We start from the raw sequence: 20872 nt of genomic DNA on the forward strand, positions 1-20872 counted from the left end.
TCCCACCACCGCACCTCAGCCCCTAGCAGAGTCGGCTTCCCTAAGAATATCAGAGGGGGTGGTCAGGGGCAGGAAAAAACAAATTGGAGTGTGTTACAGCACTAGAAGCAGGCCATTCATTGCCCAGCTGAGAGGGCGGGAAACAGGCAGATCGAACACCAGCTTTGTCACGCACTCTCCGGGCCATCTTGGACAAGGGCCTCGGTTTGCCCATCTACGGACAGAAGTCGATGTTGCACTAACTACAGGCCCCCCCGTGTTCTCTGACTTCTCCCCACTTTAGGGTGGCACCTAAGCTCCCAGGTCCCAGGCAGCAGGGCACACGTGTGTGCCATGGGGCTGGTGCACAGGGGCTGGTGCACTTGGGCAGTGCTGGGTACTCCTGCTCACCAGGCCGAAGTAAGAGCCCCTTGAGCTCGACCCGGAAACTGGTGCCACTGGTACCCACTTCCAACACCCCGCAGGGAGGGTCAGAGAGATAAAGGGTTTTGAAAGTGGGAGTGGGGAAAGGCAGAAGCCTCTGCTCTCCCATCAGAGTTCCTCCTTCCCCTTGACACAAAAGCCCATTCAAGAGAGGGGGAGACTTGAGTCCTAGGGAAGGGGACCCAGGTGGCATATGTTTTATGGTTTAAGCCAGAGCTTGCCTCTCTCCATGGGTACAAAGTTAGTTCTCTTTCGAGTCTGTCCAAAATTCCTCCATCTTTTTTTTTTTTTTTCTAGTTCCAGATTTTACTAAGCCATGGTTAGGCCAGCACGCCAGGATGTCAGGTATCCAGTCACTGCTCTCCCACGGCAGAGAGCCCCCACGTGCTAGCCTGGCCAAAGTCTCTTTCTCTCAAGGCTGCACCCTTCCCACCGAGGGGCAGCTCAATTTAGGGAAAACCCCTGTTCACAGGCACCACCACCCCCGCCCCCCACCCCAGAACTATGGGAGGGGAGCGAGGAGACTGGAATCCCAGAAGGGCCTGAGGACCAACCACCTTACAAACGGGGAAACAGACCTAAACATAGGCTAAGACCGGCCCAAGGTCACACAGCAAGCACAAGGGGGAAAATCCGGGGCTAGAACTCAGTTGTTCTATCTACCTCTAGCCCCTCCCCAAGGCTGATTCCCGGAGATGCTCACAGAAGATGAGGCAGCCCCAGTGGCCCGCGCCCTACCCCAGGCCCCAAGCGACACAGAACAGGGGGAGGCGTCTTCAGGCCTCTAGCCAGGGCCAGCTGCAAACCGCATCCTGGGTCCCCAGGCGCCGCGGACCCGCCCCGCCCCTCCCTCCGCTCCCCGCAGCCCCAAGCCTTTGTCAGCCACGCGCTCACACGCTCACACACACATCCGCGCCGCCCGCGAGCACACACTTGGTTCCCCCTGGCACACACCCGCAAGGGGCGCGCGCACTCGCCGCACGCACGCAGGGGAGTGGAGACGGCGGAGGAAGGAAGGAACTGACCGGCTGCGGACCGACAGACAGCCTGGGCTGGGGGAAGGGGAGGAGAGGCCCGGGAACCTGAGGCTGGGGCGGATGGGGGCGCGGAGGTCAGAACGCAGAGAGACGCAAAGGAGACTCTCTCGCAGAAGAGGACAACGGATAGGACGTCAAGGGCTGGCGAGGACGCGCGGGCTACTCCAGGGGTGGGGACTCCCCCAACCCCAGGCCCGGGGGTACGGGGGCCGGTCCCTGGATTTGACCAGTAGATCTCAGGGTATCACTTGCCCAGTCGTGTCTGAACGGAGGGCCCTTAGGGACCCCACGAAAGGCTTGGATATAGGGGGCCTGGGACCGAAGGCTCCCCGAGGTACCTCGAGGCAGAGGGTCCTGGTTCTTGGACTGGGTGGGGCACTCGCTCACCTGCTACGGTGTACCTGTCCAGGTAGTTGAGCACGTTGCCCAAGCTGAGGATGGCAGCGGCTGCCCCCCGCCCGCGGCCCAAGCTGGCTGGTTTGGGCTGCTGAGCGCCGAGGCCCTTGGCAGCGGCTGCGCAGCTGGGGGTGCTGGGGGTGCTGGGGGGTGCGGAAGGGGCCCGTCTCACGCTGCCCGACAGCGTCTGCACCTCATCGTCGGCGGTCGCCACTCCAGCGGCGCCCGCTGCCCGCGCCCCGCAGCAACCGCCACCGCCGGCCCCTCGCTGCGCCCCCCGGCGCCGGCGCCGCCGCTCCGCGTCCGCCTCCTCCTCCTCCGCGCCGCCCGCCGCCGCCGAGGCGCATTCCAGGCACATCATGCCGGCCGGGATCGGGGCGGCGGGGGGCGCGGGGGACGCGGGGCCCAGCTTGGGCCCACTCAGTGCGTGTGTGCGCCGAGGAGCCGCCGCTGCACCATCCCGGCCGGGCCCCGTCGGCTCCTGCGCTCCGACCCCGGCTGCGGCGCTGCCACCGTTTCAGCCCGGTGCGCCGCGGTCGCCGCCGCCGCTGCTCTGACAGCTGCGGCCCGGCCCCGCCCACCAGGCCCGCGCCCAATCAGCCCCAGGCTCGGGCCACAGCCCCGCCCCGCACGTGCTGCCCCCGGGGGGCGGAGGAGGAGGGCCGGGCCGCAGAGCCCCTCCCGCCCGACGGGGGCGCAGTCACTCTGGAGCCGCGCGGCCGCCGAGGCTGACGAGGACCCGGAGGGGGTTTGTGGGGAGCTGCGGAGCTAAGAGTAGCGTACGGGAAGCAGGACTTCCCAGCACCCACTCAGTGCCCTCCCCGCCCCCTACCGCGGCGGAGACTCTGGGAGAGAGCTGAAGGCTAGAGCTCAGGGCATACGGACATCCTGGAGAGAGGGTCTCAGACGGTTAAGTCAGGGGCGCGGGTACGAGGGCCCACGGCCTTTCCAGCAGCTACTCACCCGCCATGATTTAATCAGTTCAGGGAGGGCTGCGTAAGAACCAAGAAGCGTGACGGGTGGGGGGTTGGCCCGGGACCCAGGCCTCCACCAGTCACAGAAGGCTATGTCACCCACCTCTCCGGGGAAGCTCAGATCCAGCCCCCTGCCTCCTGCTGGGCCCATTCCTGTGTGCACACCGAGACCCTACCCCTGCCCCTCAGAAAGGCAGCCCGTGGCAGAGAGAGCCAGGGCTCCAACCGGCCCCCTCCTCCACCCACGAAACAGGGCATTGAAAGGGGGCCTTCTCTCCTGAGGGCACGGCAACGGGCAACCGCAAGCATCACACTTCAGCGCACGACAAAGCCCTCAATGGGAGACAGGAGGCTGGGTCCTAGCCCAGTTCTGCCCTGGTGTGTGGCATGACCCTAGACAAGACCCCTAACTTTCCCTGGGTCTCAGTTTCTCTCTCTGGGGGTAGATAGGAGGATAGGATTTAAAGGGTCTGAAGTCCCCCAGGTCCTCCCTTGGGGGAGCGGGGCGCCCTGTCTCCTGTGCAGAGTGGTCAGGTAGTTTCTGTATTCAGGGCCACAATCTCCACTCTCACCCATCTCAGAGGGGCTGTGGTTTTGGTAAGCTCCCTCCCCCATTCATTTGTTTGCAGCTTTGAAATGAAAATCCTGTACAGAGTGCTGAGGACATAATGTTAGAAGTAGACAGAGCCTGGGAAACCAGAGTTATTCACATACAGGCTCCAGGGCCCATAGTGACCCTACCGTGGACATGCAGCTAGTTGGCAGCAGGGCTGGGGCTGACCCAGGTTGGTGTAATACCTTCGGCCTGGGCTGGGAGCTCGGTTCCCACTGCAGGCTGCTCCAGAGCCCACATCCATGGGCAGGTGCATCTCGTGAAGGTGTCGGCCACGGTGAGTCATGGCATAGCCAACGGGTGACACAGCACAAGTCACCCCTCCCCACTCCCGCCCCACCGTCTCTTGTGAGCAGAGTTAATCCCCAAGCTCGTGTTTCTTGGCGCCTTCGAGGTGTATTTTAAATTCTGCAAAGTGACTAAAAATATGCTTCATCGTGTTGGGTATGAATGACTGTGGCGGGAGGGTTAGGAAAACAGATTTCGTTCTGAAAGTTGCCTTGCTGCCTCTTTCCAGTTTGCTGAGCCCAGGACTGCAAAGCTGGGTGAGGGAAGTTCCACAGGGTGGCCCAGGATGGCAGGTGATTAAACAGGGAAGGACAGACCTAGGAGCTCCATGGGGTTGGGACTGAGCCCTGGCACTGACTTTCGTAACTGTGTGATGGTGCTAGCTGAAGGGCAGCGCCCAGCGGGGCGATGCGGCCAGCTAGGGGCCTGTCCAGCAGTGAAGAAGGCAGAACCATGGCTCTAAGCCCAACACCATGGTCCCCTTCCCACTCCCCAAAATTCCTCATCCTTTCAGCCACAGCTCTGCCCAGGGAGCAGTTTTAGGCCTTAGCCAGAAAGGGGAGCATTCCCTTTCCATGGTACTGCCTTTCCGCCACTGAGTAGGCTCTGGAGCAGGGGAAAATTGGCAGAGTTTTGAGCCTTTCAAGTTTGGGGGACCTCTACGCTGCCACCAAGCAAGCCAGCCATTCCCAGTCTGTGGGGTTTTCTAGGATTTTAACTCAAAGGCACTCTCTAGAGTGGGTCCTTAGGTGGGCTAAGGGGCCACCAAAGGCACGGTGATGGGGGGACAATAAGCCCTTTTGGGCTGTATGGCCCTGGGCAAGTCACTGTGGCCTCCTGAGAGCCTCTGGGACCATGAGCTAGAGAACTTGTAGGGTTCTTGTCTTCATCTCACAGATAAAGAGACCCAGGGAAGAGAAGTAATCTACCTAAGGTCACTAGTAAATGATGAGGCTCGCACTAAACACAGGTGTGTCTACCCCCTAATCCAGTGTTTCCTCTGCTGCCCCAGAGCGATGCTCTTAGCTTCTCCAGGACAGAGCTTTCTCATCAACGTGATGGGAGGCTGAACTCAATGATGGCTAAAGGGCCTTCTGATATTCGTTCATTAGGTCTAGACCATAATTTCAAAACAAATGGGGCACGTTTCATTAGTGGCCAGTGTCCCAAGGGCAAGTATATTTGGGAAATGGTGGGATAAACACAGAGAATTAGGTTTCCTAACTGAGGAACTTTTCAGAGTCTGTAATCTGAGAGTGTACACTGGGAGTCTCCCATGGGGAAGCACAGGCTGCCCTGTCCCCATGTGTACCAGACCACAGAACATCTCGTAAGATGACTACAGCTTTGCAGAACACACTCTGAGAAATACTGGCTGCCACCTGGGAGCTCAGTCCACCTCCCCTCTGCCCACCTCCCTATACAGGAGTGTCTCCAGGGCTCAGCCTCAGTCTCCTCCCTGCTCACATGGCACACTCTCCCCTGGCAGCCTCTCACCCGTGCTTGGGCTTTCAACAATTATCCACCTCCCTAGGACACCCCAACCTCCATCTCTAGATGTGGCCTCATCTCCGAGCACTAGGTCCACATGCAGTTTCCTGCACGCTCCCCGCTAGATATCCCCCAGCGCCTTAAACTCAGCACATCCAAGATTGAACTCATCGTCTTTCCCCTAAACCTGCTCCCACCCAGTATCATTTATCTCTTGACAAATAGCAGCGGCATCCACATTGTCACTGAGCTGGGAACCTGGGAGCCATTTGGGACTCCTTCCTCTCCCTCAACTCCCACCTCTAGGGCCTGTCCATTTTTTCTCTTTAATATCTCCCAGTGTCCCAATTGCTCATGGACTTAGCTCAAACCTCTCCATGTCTCACTTGGACCCTTTTAAAGATGAACACCACCTGTTCCAACATTCCCCTCCAGTATTTTTCTTTTCTTTTTTTTTTCAGCCACATGTGAAATCTTAGTCCCCCGACCAGGGATCGAACCCACAGCCCCTGCAGTGGAAGCGCGGAGTCTTAACCACTGGACTGCCAGGGAAGTCCCCCGTCCAGTCTTTTCTTCATATTTTTTGCCAGTAATTTTCTAAATCACACGTACAACCCTACCACTACCTTGCACAAAACTTTTCCATGGCTCCCCACTGCCTACAGGATTAAAAATATCTAAGTTCCTATCTACGAAACAGAAACAGACTCACAGAGAACAGACTTGTGGTTGCCAAGTGGGGGGGGCGGTGAGGGAGGGATGGCTTGGGAGTTTGGGATTAGCAGATGCAAACTATTATATATAGAATGGATAAACAACAAGGTCCTACTGTATAGCACAGGGAACTATATATTCAATATCCTGTAATAAACCATAATGGAAAAGAAAATGAAAAAGAATATATATATGTATAAGTGAAACACTCTGCGGTACAGCAGAAATTAATATGACATTGGACATCAACTATACTTCAATAAAATTAATTTTTTAAAAATATCTAAGTTCCTTAACATGATCTCCGATAACGCTTCATGACCCATGCCAATCTCCAGCCTTAGATCCTACAGCCCATCTCTCAAAATTACACTCGTCTACACTGAAAACTGATCTCCCTGAACTCGCTCATAGTTATACTTCCTGGAGCCCAGAGGAGTGGCAGGAGTTGGGGGCAGTTGTCTCTAGTCCCCGCTCTCCCCTCAACACAAAAGCCCTTGTCCTACTAACACATTGATGGTTCAGGACCACGGAGAGCGTCCCCTGGGCAGCCCCCTCCCCCGGCTTTTTAGTCCTGCTCTGCCCATGCTGTCTACCTAGGTCACTCCTCCCATTAGTCCTTCAGAAATCCAGCACAGCCATGACTTCCTCCAGGAAGCCCTCCCTGACCTGCTTGTTTCAATTGTCATTTCCTCCCCTAGGTTACTTGAGTAACCTGTGTATCCCTCCTCCATCACAGCAAACTCATTGTGCTGACTATGTTTGTACATGAGTCCACCACTCCCCTCCACCGGCCCAACAACAGATCGTGAGCCTTAAGGGCCCATACGCTGTCTGATTCACTTCCGCTGTCCAGGACAGTGGAGGTGCTCAGAGAATGTTTGTGACTGAATGAGTAAATGACATTTAGCAGGTGCTCAGTAAGTGTGTGCTGATTTGCATCATGTATCTGTTGCTCTGCGTGACTCAGAACCAGCCAGATTCCTCTCCGGGCCCTTCTGGTAAAGGCATTTTCTCCCTGATTGACTCCACCCTCCATTAGCTTCCCTGTGCCATTTCCCTCCCACCCTTTGAATACGTTCTCCACAGGGCACCACCCACGGGTAGGGAGAGGACACCTCCTCTCTGCTCCCGCTGTTGCCAAGCTGAGGACTTCTTGGAGCCCCTCCATCCCCCAGCCTGGGCCTGCCTCACGAGTTTTGCTCAGAACGCTTCGTCTCTGCCTCTCTCTCCTGCTCAGAACAGATGCCTCTGAGTCCCCACTAACACAGAAGTTCCTGTTCTGTCTTTTGAACATCCTTAACACTTTCTGAATTACAGACGCTCTGATCTCCTTTGATCATGGACTCAGACTATGAGAAGTGAAGAATCCCTTGAAGGACACTGAGTCCAGCCTCTTCCCTGTCCCGTGAGAGGCTGCATCTGAGAGAAGGCCAGTGGCCTGCCCAGGATCACTGTAATGGACACAGTCGTTGGTTTTTGTGGGTTCGTTTTTTCTGGTCTTGTTTTCTTTCACTGATGTTTTATTTTGATGCTCAATGTCCATTTCCCTTGCTAAGTGACCCTGGTTTCCTGGTCTTAATGGAGCTATAAATCAAGGCATGGGCGTAGGATCCAACTCGACTCTCTCAGCCAGGGCTTTAAATCTTGACGTCACAGGACACCAATCTAGGCCTTTAATTCACATTCCAGTGCAGATGGCCTCAAAGGTGTATTGGATCAGCATTTTGTTTTTTGGTTTTTTTTAGCAGAACAGCCCTTTTCTCAAACTTTTACATGGAACCCAAATATGTAAACAAAAAAATATATTGCTGGGCCAGCCTAGGAAAAAGAATAGGGAGAAAATGTCCCAATAAGATGGCCCTGGAGCCCTGGCTCCTGAATCTCCAATCTTCCCATAGAGCTCACAGTGAGCTCCTGAGGTCTTCAACAAATCCCTTTCTTGCTTAAGATATCAGTCAGTTTCTGTTGCACACCACCCTACAACCTTAACTGATGTGGTCCCACAGAAAGAGCACATGCAGTCCCATACCTCCCTGTGTCAGATAAGGCTTGGCTCCAACAACCTCTGGTTGCCTCCTGCAGCTGCATTAAACCAGAAGGCTCACAGGCCCACCCAGGCATGGAGGAAAGATAGACTCTTCAGGGAATGAAACAGACTGATGTCTGGTGTTGCAGGGGGACAAGCCAGGACTGGGGTGACCATCTCGACGCACGTGTTTAACCCTTCAAGCCTGAGGTCAGGGTGGAAGAAGAGTTTTCTCATCCAGACCCCATAAACACCTCCTCACGTGCTCACACACCAACACAGAGATGAGCACGCACAGGCACACGCACACTGACCAAGCGCACCTGCATACCTGGATGATACCTGGGAGCTGGAATGCAGCGTGTGTCCAGGAAGAGCAATTAACACATGATGTGAGCAGATCAGGTCTGAGGGCCTCGTCCTGCTCAGCAGTGTGCTCCTCCATCAACATTCCCAACAAGTGAGTCCACAGTATCAGGGACTGATCACCCAGCAAGTGCCCTGTTGGCCAGAAAGGTGCGTTCTATTGACCACTCCTCCCGCCTAGCCCGAGTGGCTGGGTTCTCAGAGACCTATACCTGCGACCTCAGCACAGTGAGGTCTGAGTGACCAGCCCCAGAGAGGCAAGGGGTGGGAGCTGAGTACAGCTGGGGTCGGGTTGCTTGCAGAACAGATACTGGTCCCTTCCTCCCAGAGTCTGCCAGCCCGCCCTGCTCCTGCCCCGCCTCCAAACACTTTGGATGATAACATCCTATAAACTCCTGGTGGGGCACTTTGTCTAGCTCAGTCCCAGAAAGCACCACCCTGCCCTGCCTGGCAACCCAAACCCCAGAAAGCACTTGAGTCAGAAAGAACTTCCCTGATTACAGGATTCATGCTCCAGCTCCTCGGCTGGCATCTGAGCCCTCTGGTCCCAGCCAGTCTCTCCCGCTCCCTCTCTCTCCCCCAAAACACACATACCCCCTCCCTTCTGACCACACCACACCTCTCTGTGACTCATCACGTATCTTCTGCCCCATCCCCTGCACCTCGGCCTGTTCTATCCACCAGGGATTCCCTTCCCCACACCTCTGGCTTTTTACCAGCTCCTAGGCTGACTCCTCAACGCTTCTGAGGGATGTAACCCCTTCTTCTGCCCATAGGTGTGCCTCACTTGGCCCAGCCAAGCGTTTCCCTGTTCCTTCTGGGGCTGTGAGGTCCAAGGGCAGGGTCGGAGTCACTGCCCAACACCAAGATGGGCACCCACTGGTACCAACGCATGTTTCTGGAACTGGCATAAATGAGGTTTCTGATCTCTCTCCCCAGCCTGAGGACTCTGAGGTGGGAGAGGTGGGGGTAGCTGCTGACTCTTGGGAAGCGCTTGCCCATCTCCTGGGAGCTGAATCTCACAGGGGTCCTCCCCAGGATTGCAGTGAGGAAGATCCTGGAGCTGGGCTTCTGTGGACCTAGACCCAGCCCGTGAGAAATCACATGAGGTCTAGGTTAGAAAAATCACATTCAACACACCTCTTAAATATAGCTGGGGAGTCTGCAGCTCGGAAAAGACAGGAAGTGGCCCGGGTCGCACAGCCAGTGAATCCCGCACAGACCGACTGCCTCCTTCTCAGAGGAAACTAAGTATGATACTGTGATTTCTAATAAGAAATATATATTTGGTCTTCATCCTGTTTCTGGCACAGAGCTCCTAAAACCCTTGGAGTTTCCTAGGTGATGAGAGCCCTAAAAGTGTCTTTCCTTTGTTAAGGAGGTGACTTTTGGAACTCACCTAAGGATGAGGCTGCTTGCCAGAGAACCAGCCTTGTGATTAGAAGGTTGGAACTTTCAGCTCCACCACCCCCGCCAACTACCTCCCGGGAGGGGAGAGAGGCTGGAGACTGAGATCAACCAGTGACGGTTTAATCAATCATGCCTAAGTAATGAAGCCTCCGTAAAATCTAAAAGGACTGGGTCCGGAGAGCTTCCGGGCTGGTGAACACATGGACATCTGGGGAGAGTGGTGCTTGGAGACAGTGTGGAAGCTCCACGCCCTTTCCCCATACCCTGTCCTATGCATCTCTTCCATCTGGCTATTTCTGAGCTATACTTTATAATAAACTGGCAATACAGTGAGTAAATGGGTTTCCTAAGTTCTCTCGCACATTAATGGAACCCAAGGAAGGGGTTGTGAGAACCTTGGATTTACAATTGGTCACAGCCTGGACTTGTGATTGGCATCTGAAGCGTGGCACAGGGGTGACAGGGACAGTCTTTTGCACTGCATCCTTACCCTGCAGAATCTGATGCTATCTCTGGGTAGATAGTCTCAGAGTCGAGTTGAATTGTAGGCCCCCAGCGAGAGTCAGAGAATCGCTTGGTGGTGTGGGAACGGACCCCTCTCCCGCACCCACACTGTAACTGGGTGCAGAACCCTTACCATGCAGCCTCATGAATCCTTTCTCTCCTAACTTCAGGGCCGGCCGTTTCAGGAGCGCCAAGCGTCAGATCGTGGGTGGAAGGGGAGGTCACCCTGGTGACAGCTGCTCCTGAGGGGCCTCTGAGACTTGGGGGTGAGCATGGCAGGCGCGGGCTGAGCGGGAGTGTCCAGCTCCTGGAGCCTGTCCCATCCAACATAAGGGGCAGGGAGGACACCACAGGGGGGCAGGGGGGCGGCAAGCAAGGGTCAGGAGGTGAGTGTGAGTCTGGGTCACTGCTCTGCCCACAGCTGCTGGGAGGCAGGCCCAGCCTGGCACACCGCAAGTGGCGATCAGCAAGTGAACAGTGATTGCCTAGCTGGGCACCAGGGCAGGGGAGACCCGCTTATGCTCATGGCGGAAAGGACATGCCTCCCCACTGCTGCCTGCCTGGAAGCTGTTGATCTCCTGCGGGGCCCGCTGTGCCCAGCTGCTCCGAGCCCAGGGGCAAATATGGGTCCCAGCGAGCCGGCCCTCCCCGTGCGGGAGGAGGCCGAGATGCAGAGCAGGGCGCTCATGCACAGCTATGCCAGCCCCCCAGCGTGGGTCTGCGCAGGCCTGGGCACTCCTCTGGGTGCCTCCTTGGTTCTTGCAGCCACACTCCCACACCAGCACCGGAGTAGAAACCTCTCTTCAAGACTACTGATTCAGCCCCCACTTCGTTCAGAGGGTGAACGCACGCAGAGGGCTGCCCCTGCAGACTGGGGAACCTGGGTCAGAGCAGGCGGTCCAGGGTGCGGACGCCCAGAGGCCCATGCTGAGCAGCCCTGCATCCTTGGCCCAGACTGCCCACCTCCCCGTCTCCTGCTTCTAATCCCAGCAGAGACACCTTGAGGCTATGAATAACATAGGTCCAAAGGCCTATATCCACGGGCTTTGTACTGGCCACACTTTAATCGGGCTGCCAGCAGCCAGGCTGAGGGACCCGCGCTGGCGCGGCCTCGTGCTGGGTGCAGGCACAGGCTCAGGCCTCCCACCGAGGGCACTGACAGCTCAATTCCCAGCCCAGCCACAGGCGCTGCCAGCTCTCTAGCTGGGCGCGAAGAAGTGGCAGGTGCAGCTTGGCCAGGGCCCCGGAGCCGCAGTCAAAGGTGGGCAGAGGCACTGATACAGTGGAGGCCGCCCAGAAAGGTGCGAGCAGGGTGGGTGGGACCTCCTCGCGGCAAGGCAGGGGCCTCAGGGGTCCTCTGGGGAGGCACCGGTGCTAGGAAGCAGGCGTTGGCTCTCCATGGCCTCGCTGTGCACGTCCTTGCTGTCGGGGATCCCTGTGGGAAGAAATCGCTCAGCCAGCCCCAAAGGAGGCAAAGGCGTTTGGGGACGAGGCCTGGGCACAGCCTGTCATGAAATCCTCTAGCTTCCGTTTTCAAAATAAATTCCAGATCCGACCCGTTCTCCCCACCTTCGATGCCACCACCATGGTCCCAGCCCCGCTGCTCTCCCCTGACGGCTGCAGGGCCTCCTGTGGCGTCTCTGCTTCAACACTAGCCCCCTGCAGTCTGTTCTCAACACAGCAGCGCCAGAGTGGTGCTTTTAGGATGTAAATCAGACACCCTGGGGCTTGTGCACTGGAAACCAGAAAGCAGCTCCCATCTCGCTCTGTGTAAGGCCTCAGTCCCTGCAAAGGCCCCCAAAGCCCCCACGCTCTGGTCCCATTACTGTCACCCTCGTCCCAACCACTGGCCCCCTTGCTCCTGGCTCCAGCCACACTGGCCTCCTTGCCAGTCTTCAAACACAACAGGTCCATTCCTACCTCGGGGCCTTTGCACTAGCTTTTCCCCCTGCCAGGAGCACCTTCCCCCAGATAGCTGCATGACTCAGTCCCTGCGCAGTGCGGACCTCTCTGACCACCCTTTCAAAAACTGCAACCTGCCCCCACCTGTTCCTCTCTCCCCACTTTCCTGCTTTATGTCTCTCCGTAGCACTTATCACCTTGAACATACTCTATCTTCTACTTCTTCTGTTTGTTTCGCTTCATGGGGGCTCGGACTTGGTGTTCACTCCCCAGCATCTGCAACCTTGCCTGGCACATAGCAGGGACGTAATAACTATGGGTGAATGGATGAACAAATGAACTAGCCAGGGGCTCAGCGGGTGGGTGGTGATCCTGCTCCTATAGGGTCAGCCCTGAGCCTGGTATGGGTGCAAGGTGGCAGGGGTACCTGTCTGCCGGGCCTGGGCCTGGGCCTGGTCTCTCTCCAGGTGCAGTGCAGTCAGCAGGAAGCAGCCACCACCCAGGACGATAATGAAGGCGCAGCACAGGAAGCTCTGTTGAAGGCTGAGGAAGCGCTGCAGGTAGGAGTCGGGACGCGCAGCCCGCAGGGCGCTGGAGATCTGCAGAGGAGACAGGCTGGGTCTGTCGGGCCCACCAGACCAGCCTCAAGGCCTTCAAGTGCACTTCCTCCCTGGACCCCTGCCATCCACCCAGCCTTACAAGTCCAGTGAGGTAGGGGCTGCCGGCATCTCCCAGGATGTGGCCCACTGTGATCTGAAGCGCCTCTGCCGTCCCCCGGCACCTGGGTACCACCACGGACTGCAAAACACAGAAGCACCAAGGGAGCTCCCCAAGCGAGGGCAAGGAGTAGGTGCCCCCTCATGCCCCGGCTGGCAGGACCAGCCTGGCAGGGTGACAGGCTGGCCAAGAGAGTGGGATGGCAGGGGGTCGACGAACCCAATGCCTGAAGCCCCACCACTGAGCCATCAGGTCGCCTGGAGGCTCAGGAAGGCTCCCTGGTCCCCTGGGATGGAGCTGCCAGGTCCCTGATGAAGGCCACCCCTCTTGAGGATTCACTGTTAAATCAGGGCGACCAGGCATGGCTGTGACAACAGTGATGGGGCAGGTGTGTCCCAGCTCAGGGGCCCACAAGGCAGCAGTGTGGGCTGTGGGGTGAAGAGCGGGTGCACAGCTAGGCGCCTGCACGTGTGGGCGCCTGGGCGGAGTGGTGTGGAGGGCTCAGCCCCCATCTCAAGAAGCCTCTCTGGGCAGAGACCGAAGGCAGGCTTGCTGAAAAGGCCCACTTGGGAGGTTAAGAATATGAATTCCAGAGTCAGATTGTCTGGGTTCCAATTCCAGACAACCCCCAACTCACTAGCCGTGTGACCTTGGGCAAGTCACTTCACCTTTCTGTGCCTCGGACTCCTCAACCCCATATGGGGATAATAATAGTACCTACATAAAGGGTTACTTTCATTATCATTCCTCATCTGATACCTGGAGGACATCAGGCTGAAATCATGCCCTATGATTCTAAGGGGCAGAAAGCTTCCAGGCATTTGAACATGCTGTGCCTTCTGCTTGGCAAGCCTTCCCCTCTCTGGTCCAGCTGGAGCATCCCCATTCGTCCTTCAGGACTGACCTTTGGGTCACCGCCTCTGTGAAGCCTTCCCAGAGTTCAGGTGCCTGCCCTGAGCTCCCCCAGCTCGTGCGCACCCCTAACTGAAGGCACATCCCCCTCAGCTGGAAGGTTCATGGTCCTCCTCCCCTTACCCTTACATTGTCCAGCAGCAAAGCTCCTGCCTAAGTTCTCTTGGGGTCCCTGGGGTTCAGCAAGGCACCAGGCACAGAGGGGACTAGCTGAAAGTTTGCCAACTCAATAAGTCAAGTAGAACCATCATGGAGGCTGGTCTCAGGAGAGGCCCTGCCAGAACCCAGGGCTGCAGCACAGGAGGGGAGGGAGGCAGGCGGTTGAAGTAGAAGCCACACGTCACACAGTCCCAACAGGGCAGCCACAGGGAAACTTCTCACCCCAGAGCCCTAGCCCCAAGGCCTAGCTGTCCATAATCTGAGCCCATCCGAGAATAATAACAATGATAATAATTATTATTATAATAATTAACATTTATTAAATGCTTCCTGTATGCATTTTCTGTATCTCATATACATATATATATATCTTATATATCCACTCAACCAACCCATGAGGGAGATACGATTACTAGCCACATGTTACAGATGGGAAACCCTCCACAGAGAGGGTGAGTAACTTGCCCAGGGTCACCCAGCCAGGAAATAGTAGGGCTGAGATTTGATCCCAGGCCTTCTTCTCCAGGGTCTGACCTTTGACCATTCTGCTGTTAGAAGCAAGAAGGAAACTTTCCAGCAATGTTTACGCATTTTTTATAGAACATTTGGAAAACAGTGAGAAGAACCAAGAGGAGAAGCTCACCCCAAGCCCCGAAAACCGCTAACTGGCAGCGAGAGCAGGGAAGGGAACTCCAGACAGGGGACGGTGTGAGCCAAGGTGTGAAGGCCAGAGCCCGGGGACTGGAGAGAGGGGTTTGTGGGTGGGCAGGGCAGTAAGAGTCACTCTTGAGGGTGACCGGCTGGTCCCGGAGTCACCGGCGCTGAGCCACTCTGTCCAGGTGGTGAGAGAGGCCGGGCCTCCCACCCATCACCTAGACCTGCCAACAAGCCTGAGAAGGAACTGACCACAGCTTTGCACCTTCCCCAAGTGCTTCCTTCTCACCCCATAATTATGTGATTACTCACTGGTGGTTCTGGGCAGAAGGGCAGGGCCTCCTAGAAGATGGACTCTGAGTGTCCAAAAAAGTCCGTGCAGGGGCTGGTTGGACCCTCCCTTCCTCCCCTCCCAGGAACTCCAACCTGCGGGACCTGGACCAGCCCTTGATGCCAGTGGCGGGAGAGGTAGGTCTCCCCCTGCCTGTTCTGGGTCCCCAGGGTCTCCACGTAGCCAAGGGTCAAGGCTGGGCCCCACCAGCAGCTAGAGAGCCCAGCAGGTAATTTTAGAAGTTCAGAGGCTTTTGGGTTGCCAAAACTCCAGGCACACTCTATTCCGAGATAAAAACCCCTCTGTTTTTGACTCGCCCTTCTTAGAAGAGCTGTTCCCTTTATATCCAGGGGCATAACCAGCGCCAATCCAGGGCGCGCATCAAGGGAGTGCAGAAAGTCGGTTACTGGTTACTGCACCAGTCACCAGGTGCAGACTCCCTGGCAGCCTGCCTCACGTTCCCCACTCAGCCCTCCCACCCAGACACCCCTGGGAGGGTGAGACAGACAAGTGAGCAGACGGCTACCTAGGGGCAGCAGGCAGAGCAGGGAAGCATAGAGACCAGGAGGGTGATGAGCCCCCAGGAGGAGGGGGTGGCGATGTGCTGAGGAGGTGGGAGGTGAGCCTGGTGGCGGATTTCCAGCACCCTGGAGGACAGACCTGGAGCGAGTCCCCCTTCTACCCTACTCCCCACGGTTGGCGGTGGGTAAGCTGGAGCGGGGCCCAGACAGACAGGAGGGTGTGGAGGGAGCCAGAGACCCCATCAGTAGGTCTGGGGAAGCAGGGAGTTCATCTGGGGAGACACACTCTCCAGCCTTCCAGGAAGCGAGGCGCTCCGAGGCCCCGCCGGGCAGGGGGAGGTTGCCGGAGGTGGGTCTGAAGTGGGTCTTGGCTGTGAGGAGCCAAGGTCCTTTTTATTAACTCACCCACCAGGAGGTAGGGGCTTCCCAGCGTGCAAAGAGTGAGCTCCCCGTCAGAGAGTAGGTGAACAAGGGGACGGACTGCACTAGTCAGAATGTCGCAGAGGGTTTACGAGCTGGGGAGCTGGCTACACTAGACCGGTGTTTTCCAGTGCGTTCCGAGGAACGGCTCTACCGGGATCACGCAGGACATTCGACAGCAATGCAGATCCCTCGACCCAACACAGACCCAACTGAATCAGACCCTGAAGACACAGGGCCTGGAAGCTGAATCTGTAACAAGCTCCCCCAAACCTGATTCTTAGGTTCAGTGAAGTTTGGGAACCACTGAAGAGCCCCTGAGGTCTCTCCCCCAGGGAGAATCTGGATTCTCCTCCTTGTGGATAAGCAGATCAAAGAGAGCCGTATCCCTGAGGCAGGACTGACATGGGGCCATGGAGCCCACAGCAACCCCGCAGGAACGTGCGTGATACAGGCTTAGCTCACTCTGCCCGCGTAGCCTGGGCGTAACTGGTAGGTAGGTACCACCTTTCTGCACACTTGAGCAAACCAAGGCCAGCCAGAGAGGCGCAGGACTGGGAGTGGAAGCAGGTGGACTGTTCCAGAATCCTGGCTCCTGGGCTCTGCTGCCCTCTCACCTTCTGTGCTTCAGGAGCAAGGGCAGCCAGCAGGGACCTCCCTGCACTTCCTGCCACACCAGTGTCGCCACACTTCCTGCCCCTGCCTTGCTGCACGCTACTTCCTCCCCAGCCCCATCCCACCCCCTGCTGGCCTCTCTCCACCCATCTCCCCTCTGGGCCCCTGGAGCCTGCTCCTGCCTCACCTCTAGAAAAGCAACCCCAGCTACCTATGACCTGCCAACTCCAGCTACCACCCTCTCTCTCCTCTCCCCTGCGCAGCTTCTTACTCTCCAGGTCATGTCACCTCCCACCCTTCCTCACCCTGCCCCCAGCTGCCATCTGTCTGCCCTCCACCCCACAGCTGGGAGCCCCCCGCTGCCGGACACCACTCCCCCCCTGGAGCCTTCCCCCTCTCTCTGTCAGGGGACTGAGCTCCAAGAACCGCAGGGACTGGTCCAGCTCCGGCCACCAAAGTGTCACAAGGCTGTCCTCCACTGAGGGACTTTGGGAAGGTGGGGAGGCAGGGGAAGGGGGGCTAGAAGCCTTCCTGGGATGACAGGCCCCACTAAGCTTTAGGGGCTGGAGGCCTCCAAGCCAGGGGAGGACCGTGGGGAACACTAAGTAGGCTGGATCACGTCCAGCCCGGCCCCCTGGGCCCCCTGGGCAGTGCCAGCCAGCTCCCCAGCAGACCCAGATGGCTCAGACTATGGCTGACTGGCCCCCTCACCCCTCCTCGCCTGTCCCCAGCCCACACACAGCTCTACAAAAAGCCTGGCTCTGCCAGGTTAATCATTCCTGCAAACACAGACACGGTGGTGGTGGGGGAGCACACACAGGCGCAGTCTTCACATATCTGCAGGGCTGCCGTGTGCAGCAGGGAGCAGGCGGGGGGAGGGGGGGACGTGGAGGAAGCTGCAGGGGGCAGGATTCAGAGGACAAGTGGGCAGCCCCACTCAAGACAACGTTTGCCTGGGACTTCCCTAGCGGTTCCACACTTCCAATGCAGGGGACACGGGTTCAATCCCTGGTCGGGGAAGTAAGGTGCCACACGCTGTACAGCTTGGCCCAAAAATAAAGGATTTGCCAGCACGATTCCACATACAGAGGGCTTTCCTTCAGGCTATCTTGCTTACCCCGCCAGGCTGGTTATGATTACCCCCTTTTTTTTTTTTGCGGTACGCGGGCCTCTCACTGCTGTGGCCTCTCCCGTTGCGGAGCACAGGCTCCGGACGCATAGGCTCAGCGGCCATGGCTCACGGGCCCAGCCGCTCCGCGGCATGTGGGATCCTCCCGGACCGGGGCACGAACACGCGTCCCCTGCATCGGCAGGCGGACTCTCAACCACTGCGCCACCAGGGAAGCCCATGATTACCCCTTTTTATAGACAAGGAAACTGAGGCCCAAGGCCATTCAGCAAGTCTATGGCTGAGTCTGGGATGGAGCCCAAGTCTCCTGCCTGGAAGGAGGAAAAGAGAAGACGCGCCAGCCCTGCAGCTGATACACCCACCCAGGAGTCAAAGACAGGACAGCCCTGTCTACATCCACTGAGCCTGGGCCAAGAAGAGGGCCAGAGCATCTAGACAGAGAGTGAGCCTCCCGTCCACAGCAGTATTCAAGCAGGTTTTGTTGGCTAATTAAATGACTACACTTCCCCACAGCCCTTTCAAACTCAGATTCCAGGATGCCAGGATTTCTCTGGGAGATGGAAGATGAGAAAGTAGGAACCACTAACTTGCTGTCAGAATCCCAGCCAGCATTCTCTGTGCCAGGAACAGGGCAAAAGCTTTACATGGATAATCTCATTTCACCCTCACAGTAATCCAGGAGGTATTTTCATCTCCATTTTCCACACAGGGAATCTGAGGCTCGGCGACACAAAGTGACTTGCCCAGGTCACACACAGCTAGTAGGTGGCAGAAGCAGGGCTGAATCCCAGGTCTGTTTCCTGAATCCAGGTTCGTGCCCCTGCACTAGACCCCCTTCAGGACAGCTCTCAGCCGACTGCAAGCTGCTCTGGTTCCCTCATGCCCACCCAGCCCTGGACTACCAGGAGGCAGGAGGAGGGCTCTTGGGGTGTCCCTAGGTCTGGGACCCTGTGTAATCCACAAGGGCACAGCCCTTCAGTGTTTAAAATGTTTCCCTGCACTTCTCCTAGAAGGAGGCAGGGAGGCTGGACGGAGAGTGTGAGGCTCAGGGAGGGTCTTGCTAGACTCTGGACCTAGCAGTCATGGGGTCATGATAGCATCAGCCCTCATTATAGCCCGAGCTGGCCCCTTGCCTTGCAGCCCATGATATGGGAGCTGGGGTGGCCTGGACCCACCTGGGCTCTGTGGCCCTGAAGTCCAGCATCCGTGTCTGCACACCCAGAGTGGAGGCCAAGGAGCCTGCTTGCTGAGAAGTGCAGTCAAGAAAGAGGGAGGGAGGCCTGGAGTCAAAAAGCCCGGGCCCAGGCTTCCCTGGTGGCGCAGTGGTTGAGAGTCCGCCTCCCGATGCGGGGGGCACGGGTTTGTGCCCCGGTCCGGGAGGGTCCCGTGTGCCGTGGAGCAGCAGGGCCCGTGAGCCATGGCCGCTGGGCCTGCGCATCTGGAGTCTGTGCTCCGCGGCGGGAGAGGCCGCAGCAGTGAGAAGCCCGTGTATCGCAAAAAAAAAAACAAAACCCGGGCCTCAGTCTTGGCTCAGTGCCTCTGCAGGCTGTGTGACCTTGGTTCAGGCACCTGCCCTCTCTGAGCCTCCATTTGCTCATCTACAAAATGGGAGTGATGGTCAAAGGATATGTCTGAGACTGTCAGGGAAGCCCCTGGTCCAAGGTGACTGTTCATTGACCTTGGTCCCCTACCCCATGGTCTCTGAAGCCCCTCCTGGCCTCTAGGCCACTCAACAGCAGAAGTCCAGCTCTGAGCAGGACAGACTCCAGCTGCCCCTGCTCGAGAGGCCCCAGGACCAGCCCTCCGTTCCGACTCTCACACCTACCAGCAGGATGTCAGCAACCACGGCCCAGTTGCAGGACAGGAGCAGCTCCCCGAGGGCCAGGAACACCTGTGAACAAAGGGTGGCCAGGATGAGGCTCCCTGGATCTCAGTCACCAGCCCCTCCCCACACTGTTTCTTCCCACCTGTGGAGAAGGAGACTGAGGCTGCCCAGAGGAAGGACCCATCGAGACTTCCTGGGGTGGGTGAGGTTTGCAACTGTTTTCCCAGCTGCGACAGCCTCCAGAGTGGGTGGACATTCCCATCTGGGCAGACTGGCAGCCGTGACCCAGAGAGGAGTGCCAGGGCCCGGGCCTGGGAAGAGCACTCCCCCTGATGGACGGCCCCCAGGGTCTAGCCACTGAGGTCACCCAGGGAGGCAGCCAGGACTCCCAGGCCACGTTTAAAGGTGCAGAAACAGGCACTTCCCTGGTGGTCCAGTGGGTAAGACTCCATGCTCCCAATGCAGGGGGCCCGGGTTCAATCCCTGGTCGGGGAACTAGATCCTGCATGTGTGCTGCAACGAAGAGTCCACATGCTGCGACTAACAAGTCCACATGCTGCAACTAAAGACCTCATGTGCCGCAACTAAGACCCGGCACATCCAAAATAAATAAATAATAAATAAGTAAATAAAGTATTTTTTTAAATAAATAAATAAATAAAGGTGGAGAAACAGAGGAGAAAGGTCCAGGACTTGCCCACCCTCCCCTTTGTTCCCCTAAGGCCTGTGTACACTAAGGAGGTGCCTACTGCATGCCAGCCAGACTGCCCAGTCCAGGCCTCCTATCAACAGCCCCTCCTAGGCCTTCCCCTTCCCAGACCCCGAGAGCAGCACAGGGAGGTGAGCAAGGCTGAGACAGTAAACTGTGCCCGGGTCAGGGCCAGGGCTCGTCTGAGGTTGCCAGCTGGCCCAGGGCAAAGCCATCCTGAAACACGAGGCTTCCGGCCCCCGTCCAGTGCCCACCCCCACCCCGGGCACCTGTGGGGCTGGGATAACCTTGTGTGCCCACCCTCCGCCTCGCCATCTGGAGGCCGCTGTGTACCTGTCTCTCCCAGCTCCCTGAACCCCCCACCTCGTGCCAAAGGATTAGGACAATCCTCATTCCACTCACTCAAGAAGAGTTTAATGAAGCGGCAAGAAGGAGGGGGAAAGTCTCATTTCTCAGAGCTTCTAAGGGCTTATTGCTGGAGGGGAATTAGTCATTCCTGGAGTCACGGGGCTGTGCCTGGGGCAGCCCAGGCTCTGGATCCCAAAGGCCTACAAGCACCCAGGACCGCGGAACCGAAGGCCCACTGCCTGCACACTGACTGCGCGCCAGGCGTTTCCACTCTTGTCACCCATCCAGCTCTCAGCCACCTCATAAGACACGTATCATTACATCCACTCCACACATGAGAAGACTCAGGCCGACGGTCACACATCAAGTCACTTTCTGGTGAGCC

General features: G+C 57.4%; 2 protein-coding genes across 4 annotated transcripts in view; both read right to left on the minus strand.

The window, feature by feature from the left end:
- SPNS2 (SPNS lysolipid transporter 2, sphingosine-1-phosphate) overlaps positions 1-2411 on the minus strand; it is a 35271-nt gene extending 32860 nt beyond the window's left edge. Inside the window, exon 1 of one of the 2 annotated variants that reach the window (XM_073797991.1) lies at positions 1848-2410. In XM_073797991.1, the coding sequence (XP_073654092.1) occupies positions 1848-2217 (370 nt within the window). In that variant the 5' untranslated portion in view covers positions 2218-2410. Of the gene's footprint in view, positions 1-1847 lie in introns of both variants that reach the window. The other variant, XM_033847384.2, reaches the window with a different exon arrangement.
- Positions 1-20872, minus strand: part of SPNS3 (SPNS lysolipid transporter 3, sphingosine-1-phosphate (putative)) — an 81577-nt gene that overhangs the window by 17687 nt on the left and 43018 nt on the right. For both annotated transcript variants that reach the window (XM_073797995.1, XM_073797994.1), the window contains 5 exons: positions 19431-19496; positions 12847-12945; positions 12575-12746; positions 10379-11680; positions 8297-9410 (listed from right to left, as the gene is read on the minus strand). In XM_073797995.1, the coding sequence (XP_073654096.1) occupies positions 11592-11680; positions 12575-12746; positions 12847-12945; positions 19431-19496 (426 nt within the window). In that variant the 3' untranslated portion in view covers positions 8297-9410; positions 10379-11591. The remainder of the gene's footprint in view (positions 1-8296; positions 9411-10378; positions 11681-12574; positions 12747-12846; positions 12946-19430; positions 19497-20872) is intronic.

Source organism: Tursiops truncatus, chromosome 20, assembly GCF_011762595.2.
Source record: "Tursiops truncatus isolate mTurTru1 chromosome 20, mTurTru1.mat.Y, whole genome shotgun sequence".
NCBI lineage: Eukaryota > Metazoa > Chordata > Mammalia > Artiodactyla > Delphinidae > Tursiops > Tursiops truncatus.